General features: G+C 38.0%; 1 protein-coding gene across 1 annotated transcript in view; it reads right to left on the bottom strand.

The window, feature by feature from the left end:
• The window catches only part of RELN (reelin), a 533,405-nt gene that overhangs the window by 258,682 nt on the left and 251,814 nt on the right, over nucleotides 1–22,909 (bottom strand). The window contains exons 9-10 of the mRNA XM_053609340.1: nucleotides 6,113–6,209; nucleotides 2,997–3,237 (exon numbers count right to left, since the gene is read on the bottom strand). Of these exons, the coding sequence (XP_053465315.1) occupies nucleotides 2,997–3,237; nucleotides 6,113–6,209 (338 nt within the window). The remainder of the gene's footprint in view (nucleotides 1–2,996; nucleotides 3,238–6,112; nucleotides 6,210–22,909) is intronic.

Raw genomic sequence — 22,909 nt, forward strand, 5'->3', positions numbered from 1 at the left:
GGTGGGGAGGTATAAATTTGGATGGTTGATGGCTGAAAAATACAGTTAGATACAATGAACACCATTTGGTAATACAACAATGTGACTATAATCAATGTTAGGGCATACTTTAAAATAACTAAGGGTGGAATTAAAACGTTCCTCACACACAAAAATGGTAAGTGCCTGAGGTGACAGATACTCCAATTACCCTGATTTGATTAATCCACATTGTATTCTAGTATCAAAACATCACATATTCCCCACAAATGTATATAACTATTATACACCCATAATAACTGAAAATAACAAATCTAAAAATTAAATAGAAAATATAAATAAAACAAGTCTTGTGACCAACAGGAACACAGACATGCTTGCTAATTGGTTATATTCAATTTTCACCTCAGAGGCAAAGAAGTTGAACAAAGTTAAACATTTTTTTATTTCTAGAACTCCAAAACACTTTACAAAAGCAATTCTTTCATTCTCAGATATTTCAAACAGAAAACAAAAGGATTGTCATGCAACTGAGTCAAGACGGAAAATTCTTCACTTTATTACTGCATTTATTTGAAGTTTTAAAAAAATAAAAAACAATTCTACCCAATAGCCAAGTCAAAGATAAAGATATAAATCATTTCTACAATTATTTTTTTCTGTAGTAGATGTAGGTCACTTGGCAAGTCGCAAATTGGTGACTGGTAAGCTTATGAGTAGCTGAGGGACCACAACACAGAAGCATGTTCCACATACATTTCTAATCTAATGAAAACTGCTGAAGCAAACCATAATTGTATGCATTTTTATCATGCTGGTACCAAAGTACATGCATTAAGAAGCTGAATAGCTAATTATATTAGTTTAGTGGCTTGAAGATGAGGCAGCAAAAGTATGCTTATGAGATAAAGGTTACTGAGAACAAATGATAAATGATCGTCATGGGAAAAGGATGGGAGCCCCAGGTCTCCTGAGTTTATGCACCTGTTGAACAATGACAGCAGAAATCCTTTTTAAATCAAGTGTTATGGGATATGACATAAGCCATTCCAACAAACATCCCTTTCTATGTTCATGTGAACATGGAGTCTCTTTAAAGGAGCCATGGTGTTAGACTCTTCCTCAGAATCAATTTCTGTAACGTTTATTGCTTATATTGAGCAAAGATGATATGGGTTCCTCATGCCTATAAATTGGTGTAATTTCACTTTGAAGGAAGATGACATGTACAAGTACACGGCACAGTGGGTCTTCAAAAATACTTGTTTAAATGAATGAATAAATGAATCCTTGGATTTGTTAAGCAAGAACTCCTGTGTTGAGGGTTTGATAAATAATTTGCAAATCATTTTTCTGGTACTGGAATCATTAAAAGGAGGTGAGTACTTTAAATTTTTATTTTCTACCTGGTACTCTTCTGGTGATTGCATCCCCATCCAGACCAGGATGTCTTGTACATTTAAAAAAATTATTCAAACTGTGTTTGTACTTTACATATAGTGGAAACTTGAGGGGGTCTGGCTGAGGGTCTAATAGCATTTTTGTACTAAGTGCAATTTCTTCTTCCTTCCCTAGGTGGCCCAGCCCATAATTTCATACCATTCATAAAGTTGATAATTGCCAAATTTGGCTCTTACTCTGATCTTCTGACCCATCCATCTACCCACCCCCAAGATCATCAAAAGTCGACATGTCCGAAATAAATTCACCAACTTCCCATATGCAAGGTCCTCCACCCAGTGTCCTTTTTCAGTGACTGGCACTGCCATCCACCCAGCTGCCCAAAACTTCATCCTTCTTCTTTTTCTCAATTCCCTCTCCTAATAATCTCTGACGTACATCCACATTTTCCCATCCTCTCTCCCCTAATTCTGGCCAACATGGTCTCCACTGAACTCCTGTGATTGGCCTTCTATTTGGTCTCTCTGCACACATTCTTTCTCCCTTCCCTTCAGCCCTCTATCTTCAAAGGGATATTTCAAAATCAAAATTTATAGGCTCTTATGTAGGGCACTCCAGCAATTTCCTACCACCTGCAGGATAAAGTCTGGACTCTACAACAGCTTGCAAGGTCTTCAAGATCTTGTCACTGGCCACATGTTTAGACTTTTCTGTCACAAGTCACAACTTAAAATGTATTGGATGGCTACTTCAAGCTTTGTCCAAGACTCTTCTTTCACCTTTCAGCCTGCCTTAGTTTTGCACTGCTACATGGAATGCCATGGATTAGTGACTTAAAACAATAAACTTTTATTTCTTACAGTTCTGAAGACTGGGAAGTCCAAGACTAAAGTGCTGAAGATTCCGTGGCTAGTTAAGGGCCCGCCAGCCTTGCTCTCTGTGTGCTTGCTGGCGTCTTTTTATAAGGCCACTACTCCCATTCATGAGGGCACTACCCTTATCCTTAATCACCCCCCACGGGCACCACCTCCTGATTCCATTTTATTGGGGTTACTATTTCAACATATTAATTTGGGGTTGAGGAACATAAAGGGCCAGCCTGTAAAACAGTCTTCATGTATGTAACTTCCAATTCTAGGAACACTATTCCTCCCACCTGGTCAACTCCGAATTACCCTAAGTCTCTGCCTGGATTGCTTCCTGACCCCCCACGTCTGCACTGGCACTGTCTACCATACTTTCTCAGCACTCCAGACTTTGCCAGCCAATCAGAACAATTAGGCTATTTTGTACCTGCATGTTGACATGTCTAACTGCTCCTATAAAATTGTCATCCACATGATAGAGAGAGGCATATCTACCATTTTGTGGTTATATTCTCTGGGCCCAGCCCAGTACATGGCACAGTGGGTCTTCGAAAATACTTGTTTAAATGAATGAATAAATGAATCCTTTTAAACTAATAATTTTCCATCATCCTTAAAAGGGAGAGTAAAGTAAAGAAGAATATTACCTATTCCTTTAATAGTGGTTTTGGTAAAATAGTTATTTTTATGTAATTTAGTTTATTAAGCTTTAGGTTTTAGAAGGGAGAAGAAACAAGAGAGAACTCAAACCTTAACCGTAGCTCCTGGGAAGAAAAGCCAGTTGCCCGTGTCCACTGGGTCAAGACTGTCTTCCAGAACGACTTGTCTGTGAGCTGAGTTGATGACCAGGATGTTATCTAGGGCCCAGCAGGCTTCATATACTTCGCCTATACGAAGGTTCTCCTGCTTCCACCGAAACTGGACGTTCTCCCCTTTGGCATCCTCAGGAAGATAGAGGATGTGGATGATTGTGCTCACGTTGGAAGGGGCTCTGGACACAGGATAAGACAGGAGGTTCAACAAGGTCAACTTTTTCTTTCTTAGAGATGAATTTTGTTTCTTAAGATTATAGTTTCATGAATTTAAAAGTGTACCATTTATTATGGATTAAATATTGGTGATACTATAGCTCTTAAGTCTTTTTTTTTTTTTTTTTTTTGCAGTTTTTGGCTGGGGCTGGGTTTGAACCCACCCAATCCCTTTGAGCCGCAAGTGCCGCCCTCTTAAGTCTTTTAATATCTTTTATTAAGATTTTTACATCCAGTGATGGCAGTTTAAATACTAATACCCTCAAGAGGTTTACATGTAACATAAGGGGGGAACTCAGTATATTCCAATAAGCCAGTAAAGGAAAAACTGAAGAAAAAATGGCACACAGTGTCCTGGCAGGTACAAAAAAGTCTAAGGAGATACAGCACAGTGTTTTGCCTATGTAGACATGCAATATAAAAAAGTTTAGTTTATTTGATAACGAGAAAAAAAGAGGAAAATAAAATTATGATCTTAATTTGATGCTTACTTTGAAATTATGTACTCATTGGAAGCCACTGTGCCGTATGTTTAATCATCAGCCTTTATGTAATAATTATTTTATTTCTTATAACCAAATATTATGCCATATGTTTAATAATCAGACTTTATGTAATAATTATTTTGTTTCTTGTAATCAGATGTTTTCATGTTTACGCTACATGAAATGTGAGATTCGCTATGAGAATGAAATGTTCTCATTAATAACTCTTTATAATTTTATGCAGATCAATAGTTAAAAACACGAGATTATTTGACATGATTTTTAGACTACATCTGTTAGAATGGAGGCCCTTCTGCAATATAATAAAATATTTTTATTAAACATTTTCTTCTACCAAAGCAGAAACCTGCTATAGCAAAAATGATTACCCCTGCCAAGATTAAAAGTGGTACTAAAATGCAAACTAGTGGTACCCTAGGCTTACTATAAATCAGTTTTGAACAGACTAGAGAAAAGCCATATTTTTAACTCATCAATGAAGCACATATATATCCGTAAAATTGTCAGCATAGGTTATGGATGGTGTACCTCACTTTTGGGGGAAATCAATTCCTTTTTCTTTTAAAATAATTCATGATGACTATGCTTTTAGTTTCAAAAAGAATTTAAATTGATGAAGAGCATAGATTTTGGTTTTAGGGCATGATTAGAAACACTTTTACTCTGGTCACCAATAGTAAGGAAAATTTGGATTAATGAGTACGATGGTTTGGTAGATGGTATAAAATTGAAAGCCCCATTTAATGCAAAAAGTAAATGGAATCAACAGAACATGATCTCTCTATGTTGTAACTAATGTGTAGTTTCATTACTTGACATATCAAAAGCATATAGCTGCTTTCCTGCAAGAAATACGTATTATGATTTACTTGAACTATCATATATTATAGCATGCTAGCAAGAGAAAACAATGGCGATATGGGTCAATTTTTCAATATTTATGCTGTCTTGATTAAAGCCATTTATATAAATAAATTTTAATAGTCATACATTCTCATAACTACTAGACATTAAAAAGAATAGCAAAATGTTATGTTATAAAATTGGCACAGCATGTTAGAACTCAGCTTATACCAGGTGCCCATAAATTATATCTTGTCCTATCACAAAGGGAGACAATTCATTAAAATCCATGAGTTAGAAACACTTCTGTTTTTGGTTAGACTAGCGAGCTTAGGCTTGTGAAGTTTTTGTTTCTTCTTTTATTTAATACTACTACTGTAGAAACTTTGGATAAATTGGTTTAATCTTATACTAAGAGTCTAATATTTATTCTGCCACCCTAAAGGAAAACAGCTTGTGGAAGAAAGAAAACTGTGACAAAACTGATAGAAAACATTCTACTTAAGTTATGCTAATTTAAGAACTACCCCAATCATAATAATCTCTTCATAAACGTTCAAGGTATTTTTTTTCCTTTAAATATCTTATAGTTGAAATCAAACATCCAATTTGAATTTTATTTATAATGTAAACTCTACAGAAGTGGCCAACAGAATTTGAGTTGGGTAATTTAATCAAATATTTTTAACATGAGTGAGTTTCTTTTTCCTCAATCATACTATTTCATTTTCTTACTGGAATTTTTTTAAATAAAGAAAAGGTACCATAGGATTAAAAGTCGTATCACAATTACGATAAAAGAATTTTAGAACTGAAAGTTCAAAGGGAAGTGATTGAACTAGAGATTAGACGTCAAAGACCCAAGAGCTTTTAACCCAGTATCACGACAGACTGGAAGGAATTTAGGGGGTCATCTTATGTATTCCCAGACCTATACCCAGGCTAGAGTCAGGTCACCTACAGCAATATGTAATAAGGTTACTTTATGGAGGATACTCTCAGAAAGGTTATGATCCCAAATGTACTTTTGCCAAAAAGTACAAGTTTGTTACAAGTGCTACTGACGATGGGAAGTTCTGAACAGAAAATGACACTTTTTTTTTTTTTTGTAGAGAGTCTCATTTTATCGCCCTTGGTAGAGTGCCGTGGCGTCACATAGCTCACAGCAACCTCCAACTCCTAGACTTAGGCATTTCTCTTGCCTTAGCCTCCCGAGTAGCTGGGACTACAGGCTCTTGCCACAAGGTGCGGCTATTTTTTTGTTGCCGTTTGGCCAGGGCTGGGTTCGAACCCACCACCCTTGGTATATGGGGCTGGTGCCCTACTCACAGAGCCACAGGCGCCACCAAGTAGGTCATAACATGTGTATCCATGTCATTCAACAAGGTTAACCACCAGAATACTTTCAACCCTAAAGAAAAACGGCAAATGCAGAAGTAGAAATTCAACTACACCAGAATTTATAAAAATACTTTAAGTTACAACAAACCTAATTTTCTCCAGCTGAATCCAGTCCGCAGAATTATTCTTGGTATAGGACACAACGATGTTGGGGTCTGAATAACTAAAGCGACAGGAACCTGACCCTGTAAGTGACAATAACAATACATGTCAAAGTTAAAAAGCAGGGAAATTATGTATTATCTTTCCTGATAAATATTTTAGATAATTTGACAACTATTTAGATATTTATCTGATAATTTTCCCATTCTTCTTACTATGCAGAAATTTTCTGTTGATCTGTTCTAATCTTAGGAGCCACAAAAGAAAGTTTTAAAAAGGTCAACTGCAGATTTCTTTGGAGATACATCAACTACTAAATTAAGCTGTAAAATAAATACTTAGTACTATGCCAAAAAATATCTAAGTATTACAGAATGGATTGCTAATGCCATTATGGTTCTTGCAAGTTAAAAACCAATTATTAGTTATTAGATTAAATGGTACATAAGTCATGAAACGGAGGAATAAAAACCCCATTCTCTTTCTGTGTATGTATATCTACATGATGAAACAATTTGCAAGGAACTAACACATTGTAAAGATTCAAGAACTAGATGAATGGGAACTGTTATGAATGTGACAGATATTACTCTGCTACAGCCCAACATTAGGTGTTAAGACAGATGCCCCATTGTGTATATTTGATGATTATTTCTCCTTGTTACTTTTAATATTAAAAATAAGAGAAAGTTTAAAAAGAGAAAGTTTGAAAATTGATAAGGCTTTGTTTTATATGTTCAATGAATTCAGATAATAAAACATGGTATGACTATAATTTCAAAGCTCTCAGAATATCCAAAACAACTACGAAATAATATTTGCCAAAAGTTTATTGTCACTGATGTGGGGCAGTATTTTTCATACTACATTAAAAGCAAATGAACCAAATGAAAAAGAAATAGGGCAATTTTCGTTTAACTTTCATCCATCTGCCAGAGGAGCCTCAGTGGCAGCAAATGGAATCTGTTGATGGTTTTACATTTGTAGTGCTCAGAGGTTCCAAGCTTTAATCAGACTCATTTATTTTATTCCAGCAGTGTTTAGTACAAAACCAGTTAGTCCGCAATGGCCAAAGCTGGCAATGTACTAAAAGGCCAAACAGCAGTTTTCCCAGATTTATTCTCACAGTTAAAATGTAGGTGAAAAAGCATGAAAGAAGAATCCAAAGGAAAGCTACCCAGCAACCCCCATCTCAAATGGAAACCCACCTTATGCATTTAATCATCGCTAAATTCTACCTTTCAAGAGCAGCTGCTTAAAATAAATATCCAACTGTGAGGCTGGAAACAGAAACAGGCAGGATTATGTGGGACAAACTTCAACACAAACAATGAGGTCTGGCAGGAATCCGTTATGTCAAGGGAAGGTTGAAATTAGCCTAAAGAATTTAAATGCTGCTTATGTGCCTCCTGTATGTCTTAAACACCCTAAGTGCTTAAAAGCAAATGAAAAAGGAAAGGATAGAACCAATGATAACCACAAAATGTTCCTTACAGAATGCAATTTCTTACAAATTGTTTGTACGTTGAGAATAGAGAAGGAAAAGTGACACAAATGAAAATAAAAATGTGTCCAAACACAGCCTTGAAGATAAACATGACTCCTGTGTATTTTCTTATTCTGTCCTCACAGTGTTATGAGATTACATTTTTTATGTATGTATAAAACCAAAAGGCACTTGGTAGCTGACTCACTGTTTCTCAACCGCTTAGTCATTATGTTTTCCCACAAATATCAGTATTTTGTGAATCCATCCACTCCTTACCATTTGTCAGGGGCGCCTCACCAGACCTTGTCAGTTCTCTGCAACAGTGACTGGCTGGTCTCCCCGTCTCAGCCTCTCCTCACCTGTCCTCGCCCAGCTACAGCATTGCCTGTGCTCTTTCTACAAGTGACTCGAACTGTGTTATCTCCTGGTTTAGCATCTTTCCACAATTCCTCGATCCCTTTGGGAGAAAGCTGCACTTCCAACCTCAGTGGGGCGATGGTGCACAGTTCCTAGAGATCGACCAGGAACCCCGAGAAGCAGCACTAGCCCAGGACTGTGTGAGTCATCACACCCCTCAAGGTACGTCTTACAGAGTGAGAAGTAAGCAGGTGCCACCTGGAACAGCCACCTCTTCATTTCCTCTCTTAAATCAAAGATATGTAATTGCCAAAGCCGAAATTTAAAACCAGGAAGCAAAGACAATCCCAAAAGTTAAATGCAAAATATCCTCTTATTTGCCTGTCCGTTTTCCCTTCTTCAGATCGCTTCAAATGTAATCGTTCTCTGTAAAGTAGCAATTTTACAAGGATTTAGAGTTGTTGAATAAGGGAAGATAACTGAGAACCATGGTTATGAGAATATGTTCTGAGAGACTAGTTTAAGTCTAGAAATTCAAACACTTTCTTTGGTTCTTACATGCAAATGAGAACAGCCTGCATACTTCCAGTGTTACCTACAATAAGGGTAATAATTTGTCAAGGATTTCTATAGTTTGACAGTCATAAATAAAATTAGTGAGCTTCTAGAATGTACCGAGATCTCACACAGTGTAAGACATTTGGCTCCCATGTAGCCCTGCACACAGATTACTGCCATGTCCACAGTCTGAGGGAGGACAGGATATTCTGTGTGAAAAATACCTGATCAGAATTGTTTCCAGTTGGTTTAGGTTGTCAAATCTTGATTTTAAATTGACAAATAGATTGATAAATGATAAAGGTAAGCCTCCATTCATTCATGAGTAACTCATTTACACTATTAGTAGTTGTTTAGTCGACCCATAGTACATAAGGATGGATATTTTTAGCTGCAGTATTTCTGGCCTGTTATTGTCTTAGAGTTTGCCCTGTGGTTTAGGACATACATGCACCGCAACGTAAATATTAGCCATTTCTACTCCTACTAAAGCAGATGTCTGCATAATGCCCTGAAATTATCTTGCAACAAAACTTCATTTTTCACAGATGATGTCCTGATTTTGTGCCACTGTTTTTGTACCTATGAATCTGGGCTAACTTAATCATTTGCTTTGTATTATCAATTTAAGTATAAAAATACCGGGATATTTTAAAAATTCTCAGCATTTTAATGTAAAGTCAGTTCTGTAAGTTAGTTCTTATTAGGTTAACAATGCAGGGCATACCCCATACCCACACCCACAAGTGGGAAGAGGAATCTCGTTCCATCTGCTGACACCAATAATACTTGATACTCACAGATGAGAAGAACATGGCTCATTAAAATCCTGAGATAATTCAAAAAAAAAAAAAAAACAACAATGCAGGGCATATAATTAAGAAAAATAGAAACAGTCAGATGATAATACCCTCATCTATTCACCCACACATTGACATGTACCATGTTCTCCATCCACCCGTGTCCGTGTTTTCCACCCCCCTCCTGTTACAGTAGTTGAAATGCTTCTGTTATAATCAAACATTAACCTTTCACACGGAATAGATCCCATCTCCCACAACGTCTTAAGATTTCTCCACCTATTCTCCCGAATCATCAATTTCTCTCAATGAATTTCCTGGACAACTCCCAGCACCATATAAACATCATACAACCTACTACACAGAGCATCTCCCATTGTAAACAAACAAAAAAAATCTTTCTTAGTGTCAGATCCCCACTGCATCCCCCCCTTGCTATTTCTGTTCACCTTTACGAAAGGGGGTTGGTTGTCCAGAAATTTCCCCCACTTCCTCCTATCCTAGGCTCTTTCCCTGACTCCATCCAGGCTCTTGCTCTCAAGCCCTTCTTCAAAATTACTCTTGGCTAGTCCCCGGGTCACTGGGGAGTCCATGTTGCCAAATCAACAGATCACTCTCCCAAATTTGGGTTCCTTGACCTCTCAGCAGGACTTGTCCCAGCTCATCTGGTTTTCCTTAGATGTTTTCTTCTTCCAACTTCCACCACCTTCTTGGTTCTTCCCCTGCTTCTCTGGCCACTGCTTGTCAGTCTGCTTTGTTTTCCTCTACCTCTTGATCTCAAATTGTTTTTTATAAAGTTTAATTTAATTGATAAATAATTGCATAGATTTACGAAGTACCAGAAGATGAGATGATATTTATATGCACTACACAATGATCAAATCAGGCTAGTCAGCATATCCATCACCTTTCACACTTACTTCTTTGTGTTTAGGACATTTAAATCTACTCTTTTAGCAATGTTGAGACAATTCATTATTATTAGCTGCAGTCACTATGCTGTGCAAGAAATCACTAGAACTTATTCCTCCTAAGTGGAACTTGGCACCCTTTGGGCAACGTCTCCCCTTGCCCCGTCCATCTTCCCCCACCCCAGCCTCTGGTAACCACTGTTCTACTCTCTACTCAACTCCGATTGTTTCAATGCCATTCTCCTTCTTTACCAACATTGCCCCTTTGGTGGTCTTACCCACTTTCAAGGCTTAAAATAACATATATGATGGCTAATATTCAGGTTTATATCTCCTATGAAATTCACAGATCCAACTGCTACTGACCATCTTTGCAGGACATCTCATTCATGACAAGTCAGAATTAGAAGTATTCGTTTTCCACCAACCAAATATTCTGTTGTGTCTTTTCATTTCAAATGATACTACCACAGGTGTAAATAAACAAACAAAAAACCCTAACATGCCTTTATATTTAGGAAGAAATCTAATAAAATTGTGACCTTACAGAGAAAAATGTGTCTAATTTGTAATGCTAAAGATTAATGAGAAAATCTTTGATAGCAGGTGCATCTTATAATGTATAAATGGCCTTGAACAGATCATAGTTAATTTTTCTCACATGTGGAAAATTGATAACGAATTCAGTGCTTGTTAGCAATACAGGTAAATCTATATAATTTTGTACTTTATTTTTTCGAGTGAAATTTCCTCTGACATAACCTATCTTCCAGAGGGCAGTGTGAATAGGGGTTAGGAGAGTGGATAGAGGAGGCAGGCTGCCAGGGTTGCAATCCTCAGCTGTGTGACCTTGGACACTTACTCCTTCTGCGTCCCAGTTTCCACAATTATAAAATGTGAATACTAATAGCAACTTCACAGAACTGTTGTGAAGATTAAGGAGCGAACACATGAAAAGTACCTGGAAAACTATTCGTGATGCACACTGTTTAATAAATTTTAGTTATGATTCAACATTTTAAATTTCATTTCATGGGTGGTGCCTGTGGCTCAGTGAGTAGGGCGCCAGCCCCATATACCGAGGGTGGCAGGTTCAAAACCAGCCCCGGCCAAACTGCAACAAAAAAATAGCCGGGCTATTGTGGCGGGCGCCTGTAGTCCCAGCTGCTCGGGAGGCTGAGGCAAGAGAATCGCTTAAGCCCAGGAGTTGGAGGTTGCTGTGAGCTGTGTGATGTCACAGCACTCTACCGAGGGCCGTAAAGTGAGACTCTGTCTCTACAGAAAAAAAAAATAATAAATTTCATTTCATAAATTCACTTTATACTAGAAAAAGAAATAAATGCCCTAACAGTATTCGTTCATGAGCTAAATATTAAACTCAATTACTTCTTATCGAATAACTTACTTACATTTTCCCCTATAGTTTCTTTTCCTATGGGCCACTGTTCTACTCTTCAGCGGGAGTGAAAACTGAGACCCAAATGAGTAACCCGCCTGTTAGCACCATTGGTGAATGTGTGAGTGAGGAAGAAGAGTCTCGTTATAAAAAGGATGCTCTGGGAGAAGGATGATCAGGGCAAAGAAACACATTTCATAAGGCTGCTACAGTTGCTACAGTGGATTGTGCAGTTTCTAGCATCCAAAGAAAACAGAAAATCTGATTAATTAGAATTTTAATAGCCCCCATCAAGAAAAAATTCTGGTAACTCAAGAGAACAATCATAGGTGTTAGGCGTAACAGGTAGAGACTACTAAAGGCATTTCTGCTTTTCAAGTAAGGAAACTGAGGTAAAGAGGTTAACACATTCACTCCAGGCCACACTTACTGATAGTGGGATTCGGAATTGGGCAGATCAGAACCCAGGCTTTTCAACCACTTCATTATACTGTTTCTAGTGACCAAAGCACCCTTCCTTCTATTTTTGTTTCTTATTTCTTGACATTTTCTTTTCATGCTTGCCTCTGCCCACCAGAATGTCAAAAGATTTTGTTTCACAAATTCTGCCTGTCCTAAGTGCCCTGAGAGTGGCTTCCCTCAGAAGAGGAGCTCAATGAAAACTCTGAATGAATGAATGAATGCGATGAAGCCTTTCTTAGATGTACAGTCTAAGTACAGAGTCTTTGGAAATACAATAATACTATTAAATTATTACTGGCTCTTCCATAGCCCCTCTTTTCAGCAGGTGAGGGAGAGGAGGTGATTTCCAGCTTCTGTTGAATAGCACAGACACTTCTGGAAAGAGACAAAGGGACAGCATGTTCCCATCTCTCCGGCTGGCAGCAAGGATCGTCTGGGCAACAACATCACATATTCTGCTGATGCTGCATTTCTGTTCCTCTATTTAATATCTTTCCCGGGGGACAAAATATACTGCAAGTATAAATTAAATACAACTCGGTATTAAGAAATGGAAACTTCTTGTAGGGGCTGCCTTAGCTACAACAGACAACATAGTAACCATGCTTTCAGACAAAGTACATTCCTAGTTAACTTTCATTCTTGTCACCCAGTTCTAGGACTCAGCGTCACAGTGATTAGACATTTAAGAGATCATGAAGTGAGACATTTACTTTACAAATGAGTTGCTAGGGGTCCAGACAGGCTTCACCAATTATCCAAGGTTGTGTGGCGAGTTCAACTGGCAGAGAGAGGACTCTATGGCCTGACTCCCAACTCAGTGCTCTTTCCCTCTGCCTATTTATAACTGCAGTAAAAGTTGTCAGGAGACAGGAGTTATGAAGTCATGGACACATGCTGTAGAAAACTCCAAATATAAAAAAAAAAAATCATGGCTTAAAATATCTATATTGAATTCAAATAAACCAGAACACTAACTGCAGCAGGATATAGAAATACTCAGGGTTCCTACACAGGACAGGGGAAAAACAAGAGAACGTTAAATCAATGGAAGGTGATAGGATGGAACTGGAATTTGAAAGAAAAAGTTGAGGCAACCTGCAGGAGGGTGTGAAAGAAGTAAGGAAGTGGAGTAAGTTTGTTATCAGAATGGAAACGTGTGTATCGATGCAACGTGTGTAAATGTAATGCTGAATTTGAATGTCTGGTACAGACAGAAGAGGATTCACCAAGAGGCTAATGAAGTTGAAAAGCTATATGGGCCTCACTTGGATGTGCACTTCCAAGGCTTGGGGAGAACCTCTGGCCGTGAACCCACAGGACCCTGGTTTATAACACTTGCAATTGGATAAGATCCTGTCTCCATTCTCACTCTGCCCTTGTCAAGTCCCCCCCATGTCAGGTGGTGTTGGGGTGGCCATGGCCGCTTTTTGTATTCAGCTAAGGAAAAGCTGAGCTGCAAATACATTCATCTGGGGTTAGTGTGATATGGTTATGTAGTTTGCTTCTATTTTGTAGTTTAGTCATTCTCAACATAAAAGAGCTTCCAGGAACTCCAACCTCCCACTCTACTGACTCACTCAGCATCATGGCTCAAGGACAATGATGACACTGTTTAATGAGCGACATCAATTCAGAGAGTAGTCATGGTTAGTCACTGCACAAAGAAAGTTAAAATGCCCAGAAATAGAAATAAGACAGACATTTTTTCCAATTTGATAATGATTCTAAAAATCTAAATGACATTATCGATAAGGAGTTGTGAAGAAATATTAGACATAAAAAGCAAACTCTGATCCACCAAGCTAGAGGCAGAATTATCTATTCTCTCTAGAAAACATTATAAAATTGCTGTCATATGAAGAGGCAATTTAAGAGTATACAGCAAGAAAAACAAAAGATGTAAGGAGAAAGTATTACAGGGCATTTTTGGCAGTTTAAAATGTTATATTCTTGATTTTGTGATGTTTGTGGTGTTATCAGCTTCTAAAAATTTGTATTTTGTTATGGTTTCTTTTCTCATTCTGAATAAGTATTCACACTTGTATCTAATTTTGAAAGTGTGACTTTGTTTTTATTTTATTTATTTATTATTATTATTATTATTTTTCTTTTGCAGTTTTTGGCCCGGGCTGGGTTTGAACCCGCCACCTCCGGCATATGGGGTCCGGCGCCCTATTCCTTTGAGCTACAGGCGCCGCCCAACTTTGTTTTTATTTTTCCTTAGATCCCAGCCCTCATGCAAATTGTGTAAGCTTCAAAGGTAAAGCCACAAAACATGGACACTGCACAGAGCATACATACGCTGCTCGTGTGCTCCAGAACCTCACGACTGTCTTAACTTGCGGGCCCCAGAGCACAGAGATCTAAATGCAAAGCTCATTTTCCCCCTGCTTCGCGTGGTGCAACCAAGCAGTAAGTGTATTTTAACAATAGGATAACAATAAAGAAAAAAAGGAGAATGTATGGTTCTTGAAATTTTTTTCTTTTCTTTTACTTAAGGCAGACTTGGTTCAGTTAAAATACTCATATAAGGCAATGAACCACATTGTAACAAGATTAGGATTGATGAAATGACTTTTTAGGTAACTGTTTGCACAAGAAACACGCCATGCGTTTCTGACTATATTGGAAACAAACCTGACTGAAGCCTATATTGATTCTCATGGATCTCGGGGAATCAACAAAAGCCGGAGAGAACCTGTAACTTCCCAAACTTGATTACTGGAGCGCTTCTGTGCTGTGCCAGCTCGGAGAATCCTAAAGAGCTATTAGTGTTTCTAATCTCAAGAATATACAAGCACAGGGACAAGCAGCAATTATATGGTAATCAAATGAAATCCACATAAAGTACATCAAAAACCTGTTCCTCGCGCAATATACTGTTTACCATAACACACACGTCCAGAGGAGACTGCAAATAAACTCTAGGTTCAGCAACTTTCCAAAGTTCACAAATAAATTCCATCCTTTCTTCCCAGTCTTTTGGGGTAGTTTTTGGTAGGAAAACAAACAACTTAAAGAATAGCCTGATTTGACTGAAAATCAAGACCACTTAAAAATGAAAACACAGTAACTTCTATTGAAAAGTAAAGAGTTCCTTCCTTCCTTCGAATAATAACCATACATATCCATAATCCTTTCAGGTTAGATGAATTCTAGAAATCAAAGAACTTAATTTATAGATTTCAAAAAGGTAATATGGTGCATATGCCATATGTTAGGCAACATCCCTAGAAAAGTCTGGACTATGATCTCTACGATCAAAAAACATTAACATTTCTGTGACAAAAGGCATAAAAATTCACATGAGTAGAAATAAAGATTATAAATAGCTTTACATCATTTCTAGTTAGGTCTCACTGCCAAATGAATTCAGGTCATGTAGGGCTTTGCTGCTACATAATTTTTTTTTTTTAATTGGTGTGTGGTTTTCCCAAGTTTTTTTGTAAAAAGAAATTACAGATTTGGGATGGTGACCCTGTATATCTCCATGAGTCCCTTGATTTCTTTTTAGTTTTACAGTAGAAGAGAAAAAAAAATCAATTGGTGTTTAGTCTCTTAAGGCCTGAGTGGTGTTTTGTTTTGTTTGTTTGTTTGTTTGGTTAGGCCATTCTGCACCAATCCCAGGACTTTTCAAAGCAAATCAGAGCAGGACATTATAGAAGGAGCTACTGTCCTCTTGGGAATTGGTAGTGGTTGCTGGGAGCAGGCTCTTTTCCCAAAGCTCTGCTTTAAAAATGAGCTGCTTTTTCAAATGCAGCACAGGGCCACAGAAGGAGGAGAGAATTGATCTCACAGAATTTATAGATGGGGAAATCACTGCCAGAAATCATGCCTCTGGAAAGCACAGTGGGGCCCATAAACACTGAAGGCTGGAAGAGTGTCTGGACAGAATTCTGTTGAGGATTCTCGCAGTGTGAGTGCTGCCACTGCCATCACTCAAAACTCAGATCTCAGAGACAGGCAGGGCTCCGGGAGCTGCATGTAAACAACAGCATTTGATAGAGAAAGATCATAAAGGTAGGGAACAGATACAATCTGGCTCCTTAGCAAACTGCAGTACAAACTGGAACAAAACTTAGGAGGGTCAACGTACCCTTTCATCTTTTCCAGATAGATGAATGGAGGACAGAACCACTAACTCAAGGTTGTAGTCAGTACAAAGAGACAAATGGGGAACTTTTAGAGAGCTTTTAAAAGGCTAGACACTGTCCCTCCCAAAGGATATTACATGTTACTCTAGGCTAGGGCTTTTAAGAAAGAGACTTTGCCTCATTTTACACGGAAATGCAAAAAATGAGATGACCAACATGAAAATATTGGTATAATAAACAGATCTGGCAATTATCTATCCTTTTTTTAAAGTTAAAAATGATTTTTGAGGCCAATCCTGTTCACTGGAAGAAAATATTCTTACTCTACTCAAAGGCTTCAAGAAACACAGTAAAAGCTTATTTGCTACTTTGCACTTCTTCTTCCTCAAAATAATTCTCCTCAAATAGACACTTATTACCCAGATTATCAATAGTTTGATAGCTCTACAAACTTCTATTCAGATGTTTCATTGGAGGTGGCAATTCATGTTTATTTTTCCAGTAACAATAACGTGGAACATGGATAGTTTCACACTTTGATTTTAATTTCCTTCTTTATTGTCTGTCAGGAAAATCTTAAAAAAGCATTAGCTCTCAGGCCAGCATGGTGGCTCAACGCCTGGAATCCTAGCACTCTGTGAGGCCAAGGCGGGTAGTTTGCCTGAGCTCACAGGTTTGAGACCAGCCTGAGCAAGAGCGAGACCTCGTCTCTAAAAATAGCCAGGCTTGAGGCAAGGCACCTGTAGTCCCAGCTGCTCAGGAGGCTGCAGCAAGAGAATTGCTAAGCCCAAGAGTTTGAAGTTGCTGTAAGCTGTGATGCCACAGCACTCTACCGAAGGCGACAAACCAAGACTCTGTGTAAACAAAAAACCCCAAACAAACAACAACAACAAAAAAACCCATATTAGCTTTCTTGGCCCATGGCCTCAAAATAATTTACCGTAAGTGCAGCAACATCTTCACAATAGGCAAGGTCTGAAAGTACTAACTCATGAACAATATCTAAAATATGGCTACTAGTTCTAAGCATAAAATGCTGTAATTTCTAGGATGACTGGTTTAATATGTTTCTCAGTTTTCCTATACTTTATCAGATTTTACATTTCTGGGCATTTTTCTTTATAATGTACCATATTTATATATATTGGTCCCAATTTGTAAAATTTTGTAAAAACCTAATTGCTCTTTGATAGTGAGCTACCTTCTTGCCTGATACTGTTCAAATGACAGTTTCTATTACTCTTATTGCCTTACTGGACATCAACTATCCAGAGAGTATTTTGAAATGGAGATTCAAGGCAAGGGGAAAAATAATTCACCTGGGAAGAGGAGAATTTGGTCTTAAGCGTGCTATATTAGCACTTCTCGGATGACAAGTAAAATAAACTCATGAGGAATAGCCATGCAGGGAATGCTGTTGAGCCAGCAGTCTCCCTCCACTCCAGCAGGCAGGCTCTGAGCTGTCAGCCTCACGTCTCACAGAGTGTACACATGCACCCATGCAGGGCAGCTTCTGGCTCTCCTGAAATACAGCCTTGATTTGCCTGCCTGTGCATGCCCAGAGAGATGGCGTCTCAGGCCCCCTCCAAGTCCAGGAGTCCTAGCCAAGGGGCAGCAGTTTGATGCACGGGTAAAGAGCAAGGCAGGCAACAAATGGTTACTGCATCAGATAATGCTTTGTGGCAGCCCAGGCAGGAAGCGTCCTGGGGCTTCTCAGTCCCAAATGGCAGGGATAGAAATTGTGACAGAAAGGCACCCACAGACATTACTTTAATTAAGAACAGTTCCATTTTGCACATGAGAAAATCTTCAAATTACTCTTAGATCTGTCAAGAGCAAATGAATTCAATTTTGGTAAAATATGATGCCTAAAGTCCAGATAAATCAATAGAAACTGCCAATTTAAAAAAAGATGAATGTATCCAAAATCATTGGTCAGCCTGGTTTATCAATGAACAATTATTTGAATATGGAAATCTGGAGTTTATGTCTGTAACTCTGTTTCACCCACCCAAAAATACCCTTGGGAATATTTAGTATATTTTTAAGGGAGGAAACATATTTCAAGGACAGTATTGGAAGGAGAAAGACTACATGGAAGCAAAATTTCCATGTTAAGCATCTACTAAAAACTGATATTCATGATTAAGAGAGGTCAAATAAAGTATAATGGTAAGATCAAAACAAACTCTCAAAAATAGTCTGTACTTGTACTAAGAACATGTTTCCTTTAAACTTGGTAGGTTTTTCTATAAAATACAGAAGAACCAAGTTTTAAAAGCAACTGTTCTCTACCTTGTGTTTATATTCGTTTATTTTTTAAAGGAGGCTGCTAATCATTTGTGGTCTTTTTTTTTTTTTTTAATAGACTTCATTCGTAGGCTATTGGATTTGCTAACCTTTCTTTCTGGAGAAATGTGACATAATGTGATTTATTATACTTAGTATTTTGTTCCCTTAGTCACTTCCCTGGCTGAAATTTCCAAACCTCATTAGGGGACTTCTTCCAGTTCATGGCAGATGGACAATGACCACAGGATATAAAATGAACAGCTGTCCTCCTCCCCATCTGCGCCTTCTCCTTTCCAGTCCCATCCCCATTCCCTCACTTCCAAAATATTTGTATTTCTTCATTGTCACTGCCACTCCCATCATAAGGGAAGGAGGGATCAATCCTCTCCCAATTTATGAATACCATGCCATCTTCTAACCACATCCAAGTGCCTGCCCTATGCAAGTTTTCTCCCATCAGAGAACCTTTAGCTGAGCCTATAGTGGGGGAAACACAAGAAAGGGAAAAATGCAAGATGTGCCAGGCTTTGCCAGCTTCCCTGCCATAAGTCCTTTTTTCCCAGGGGTCCATATAACTCACGCCTGAGTGCTTGAGCTTGGCCCATTTTCTAGGAGGACTAATCCCCACTTTGGGCAGCAAGTGTTAGGTACCTCCCTTCCTCCGCCCACAGCAATCTGGAGACTCAGCATTATGATCCTTGCTGCTGCCTAGCTCTGACCTTGGTCTCTCGTCCTGCCTTGGTCTCCTTGCAGGGGGCCATTCCCCAACCGCCACTGTGATGTGATCCTCTGGGTGGCACCAGGCCTGCTCGTCCGTCTTCCTCCCAGATGATAAAGTCCTGCTTCTCAACCTCCCTCTTTCCTAGACCCTGGACAAGCTGGTCTCTCACTGTCCTCTACGGCCTGCATCCCTGAATTAGCAACGCACATGTGCTGCCTTATTCATTTTCTTCCTGCACAGAACTTCTCCCCTCTTCCCGCATATTTGATAATAAACCTCTTGAAGGCTGGGACAGTGTCTTAGGCTCTGCTTCCCAACAGTGGATGCAAGCACATCATGATACATGTAATACACGTCCTAAAGATCTTCTCTCTGACAAATGAGTCCCTGATTAATTGATAATAAAGTAGAAACTGCAGGATCAGATTAAATGTTAATATTTCCCATGGATTTCATTCGGCATATTGCCTTGCCCCAGAAGTCAAGAATGATACAGAACTGTGCACCAATGTGGAACAGCACTAAATCCCTAACCTAACCTATGAATTGAATTTAGTTCATGTACACATATACAAATTATACGCAGTGTGTCCATAAAGTTTGTGTGCAATTTAAAATAGTTTGCTATTTAGTTCTAGTTGCGAGCAACATTCTGTCCTAAGTACAAAAAGGTATCCTTGTACATTCCTTAGCTCTTAAGGAATATCAGTTATAAGGAGTGAAAGTGAATATGCAGAAATGGCCAGTGTATGTAGGTCACTACAAAAGTTTTGAGACAGACTGCATAATTTCACTTCCAAGAAACAGCTGACAGCATCCTTCATGTTTCAACTTGTGTGGCTCATGGGAATAATGGCTTCATTATATTATAATAAAGGCTTCATTATTTTCTGTTCATGCAGATTTTACATTTCTTGATTTTTACCTATCTCCAAACTTCCCTCATGACCCACATATAAATCAAAGCAGAGTGAAATTGGCATCATAAAATAAATTCGGAGTAAGTGGGGGTTCAGAGATACCAGGCTGGGACAATGGGATAAATGTTCATGGAGGAACAGTGTTTGAGAGAGACTATTTGGTTTATGACAATGATTGAGTTCTTCTCATCCTGTAGTTCATTGCTGTATCCCTTCTACTAGAACAGCCCCAATAAATATTAATGGAACATTTTTATGAATGAATTACTGACATTTATTTTTTAAGCCTCATCAAGTGAGTGACAAATTGAATATTTCAAAAAAGGAAGGGTATAGTATCTACTTTCAGACTGTGTATTTTAATTTGCAAAAATGATAATTTACTTTATTATCAATTCTAGTAATTCAAAAACACTTATAATTAATCTCAGCAGCCTTTGCCAGAACCTTATACTTAGTAGAATGTTACAGCATTTCAGAATTTCCCTTTTATTACTTAAAATAGAACTTCAGAGTTTGGAGTACCAAAGATTTGAAATATACATAATGTTCACTTAAAGTAGTTTCTTTAAATATACATTCCTTGAAAAGGAGTAAGTCAACTTGAGGATAATAAAGCACCTGAATCATAATCAGTTCATGCTTTTAAAACCAAATTTAGATAACATAGAGGTGTTCCATGTATAAATATTTCATTTTTTGTGTTAATATAGATTTCTGAAGGTCCAAAAATTAAGTCTGAAACAAATCTTGGTTTAATATATTTTATATCTAAGAATGTTACATCCAAATAAAACATGCATTTAACTTTAGAAAGCCTATGTATTAAGTTAATTTTGCTATTAAAATTTTCTACATGTCTGTTTTTGATTTATTTTTGTTTTGAGCTCAGCACCCTAGAGTTTTTGTTACAGATTTCCAGGATCCAGAGAATTTTTCACTATCTTATAATAAATTTCTCAAAGTCTTAAGCACTTACCAAGAAGAATTACTCTTGAAAAAAATGAGAGTCTAATTTGAAATATATTTCAGGAAGTTCACGGAAGAAATGAGCAATAATTCATACCAAGGAATGGAGCAATTTCTCCTCCTCCTCAATTACCTGTTCTAAAAGAGCTGAGAGAGATTCTCTATTGAATCAAATTCTGCGTAATTAAGATGTTTACGAATTAGGTTCAAGGGAAAAACTAACTGCTTCTCTTACACTGAATGAAATATAGTACCACTTACAAATAACATTTTATTCCCCATGCATAGTACCTGTTGAAGATAAAATCATAGCAGATCTCTTTTCTTTTACAAAGTAATATTCCAATTTATCTAAAAGTACCTATAACTTATATAGATTTCTAGTGTTTTTCAAAATACACTTGTATAACTGAGTGGCTCTTAAGTATCTCAGAGACTCCACAGCATGCACAGAGCAGAAAGGGAACAAGGCAGGGCTGAGAGCAGGTTCATGTCTTAATATGTAAATATAAAGCACTGATGATTTAATGACTTTCCTCTGTCTTAAAAAGACAAAAACAAACAACAAAGCAGGAAAAAAACAAAACTCAGATCTTTAGGATATCCATAAGGACAACCAAAGAAAAACGGTCCTAATTCTATCTTTATGAAGGAATAAAAGCTTCTGGTTAGTTCAGTAACTACATACTGATAAACAGACGGATAGGGATTTCTGTCTACTTGCTTCACTAGAAATACAGCTGTTGGTGATTCTTAGCTTCTTTCTAGGCCATCCTTTCCCTTGATGAGGTCCCCAGGTCACCTCTTCTAAATCCCCCGCTGCCATGAATGTCTGCATCATGTCAGTTTAGCAGGGGTCACATACGATTACAGGTGTCTCTACAATGGCTACTTGTCACTCAGTCAAGAAATTGTTTCTGAGCATTTATTTACTGTGAGTCCCTGGGCTGGGGGCTGAGGATACTACAATGGTAAAAACAGATTTACCTCCCAAGCCAAACTACTTGTTCTTCATGGCCTCGTAAAAAATGCTTTACCTTTATTCCTTATTTGGCTCACAACTCCAATTAATCTGAAGAAAGAGCTGGGCTAAATAAGCATATTACTTGGTAAATTCTGGTAGAATGACTCAATGTAGGTTTACATAAAGGAACTGATAAGCCTACCCTTAACACAACTACCCAAATGGTTTTTCTTAAGAATTAATTTTATGAAACGAAATTATATTTCAAATAAATAAATAAAATTATTTCAGCTTAAACAAGTTAAATGAGTTAAAAGCCTCCAATTAATCCCCCTAATTAATAAGTTAACCCCCCCCCAACAAGATGACATAGATTAGCTTTGCAGACAGACAAAATTTCATCTGACATGGCTCACCTGGGCCAGTCCTTCTGCTCTTGGAAGGTACTCATGTCTCCTTTGACCCAATGCCTTGCTTGCGCTCACTCTATCTCTGTACCAGAAAGCCCTCATCATCCTTTCAAGTCACTCACATTATTGGCTTTCAGGGATCCTCCTCTCTAAGAAGGCTCCCAGAAAGACCCAGTTAGGTGGGTCACCACAGGTGCCTATATACAGATCCACCCCATCTGCAACGATCTGGCATTTTCTACAAATTTTGTGTTCAGAGTATATATTGTGCCTTCTACTAGGCCATTAAGTGCTGGAAGAATGTTCTGCCTTCTCACTTTTTTTGTTTTCATAGTTAAAGTTAGCTCCAGACAAGCCTGGGCGCACAGGAACTGTTCAGTGAAATGCTGTGAAATGAACGATGGATCCAGGGAACTACCAGCATTTCCTCTGGGCCC

This window comes from Nycticebus coucang, chromosome 11, assembly GCF_027406575.1.
Source record: "Nycticebus coucang isolate mNycCou1 chromosome 11, mNycCou1.pri, whole genome shotgun sequence".
Lineage (NCBI taxonomy): Eukaryota > Metazoa > Chordata > Mammalia > Primates > Lorisidae > Nycticebus > Nycticebus coucang.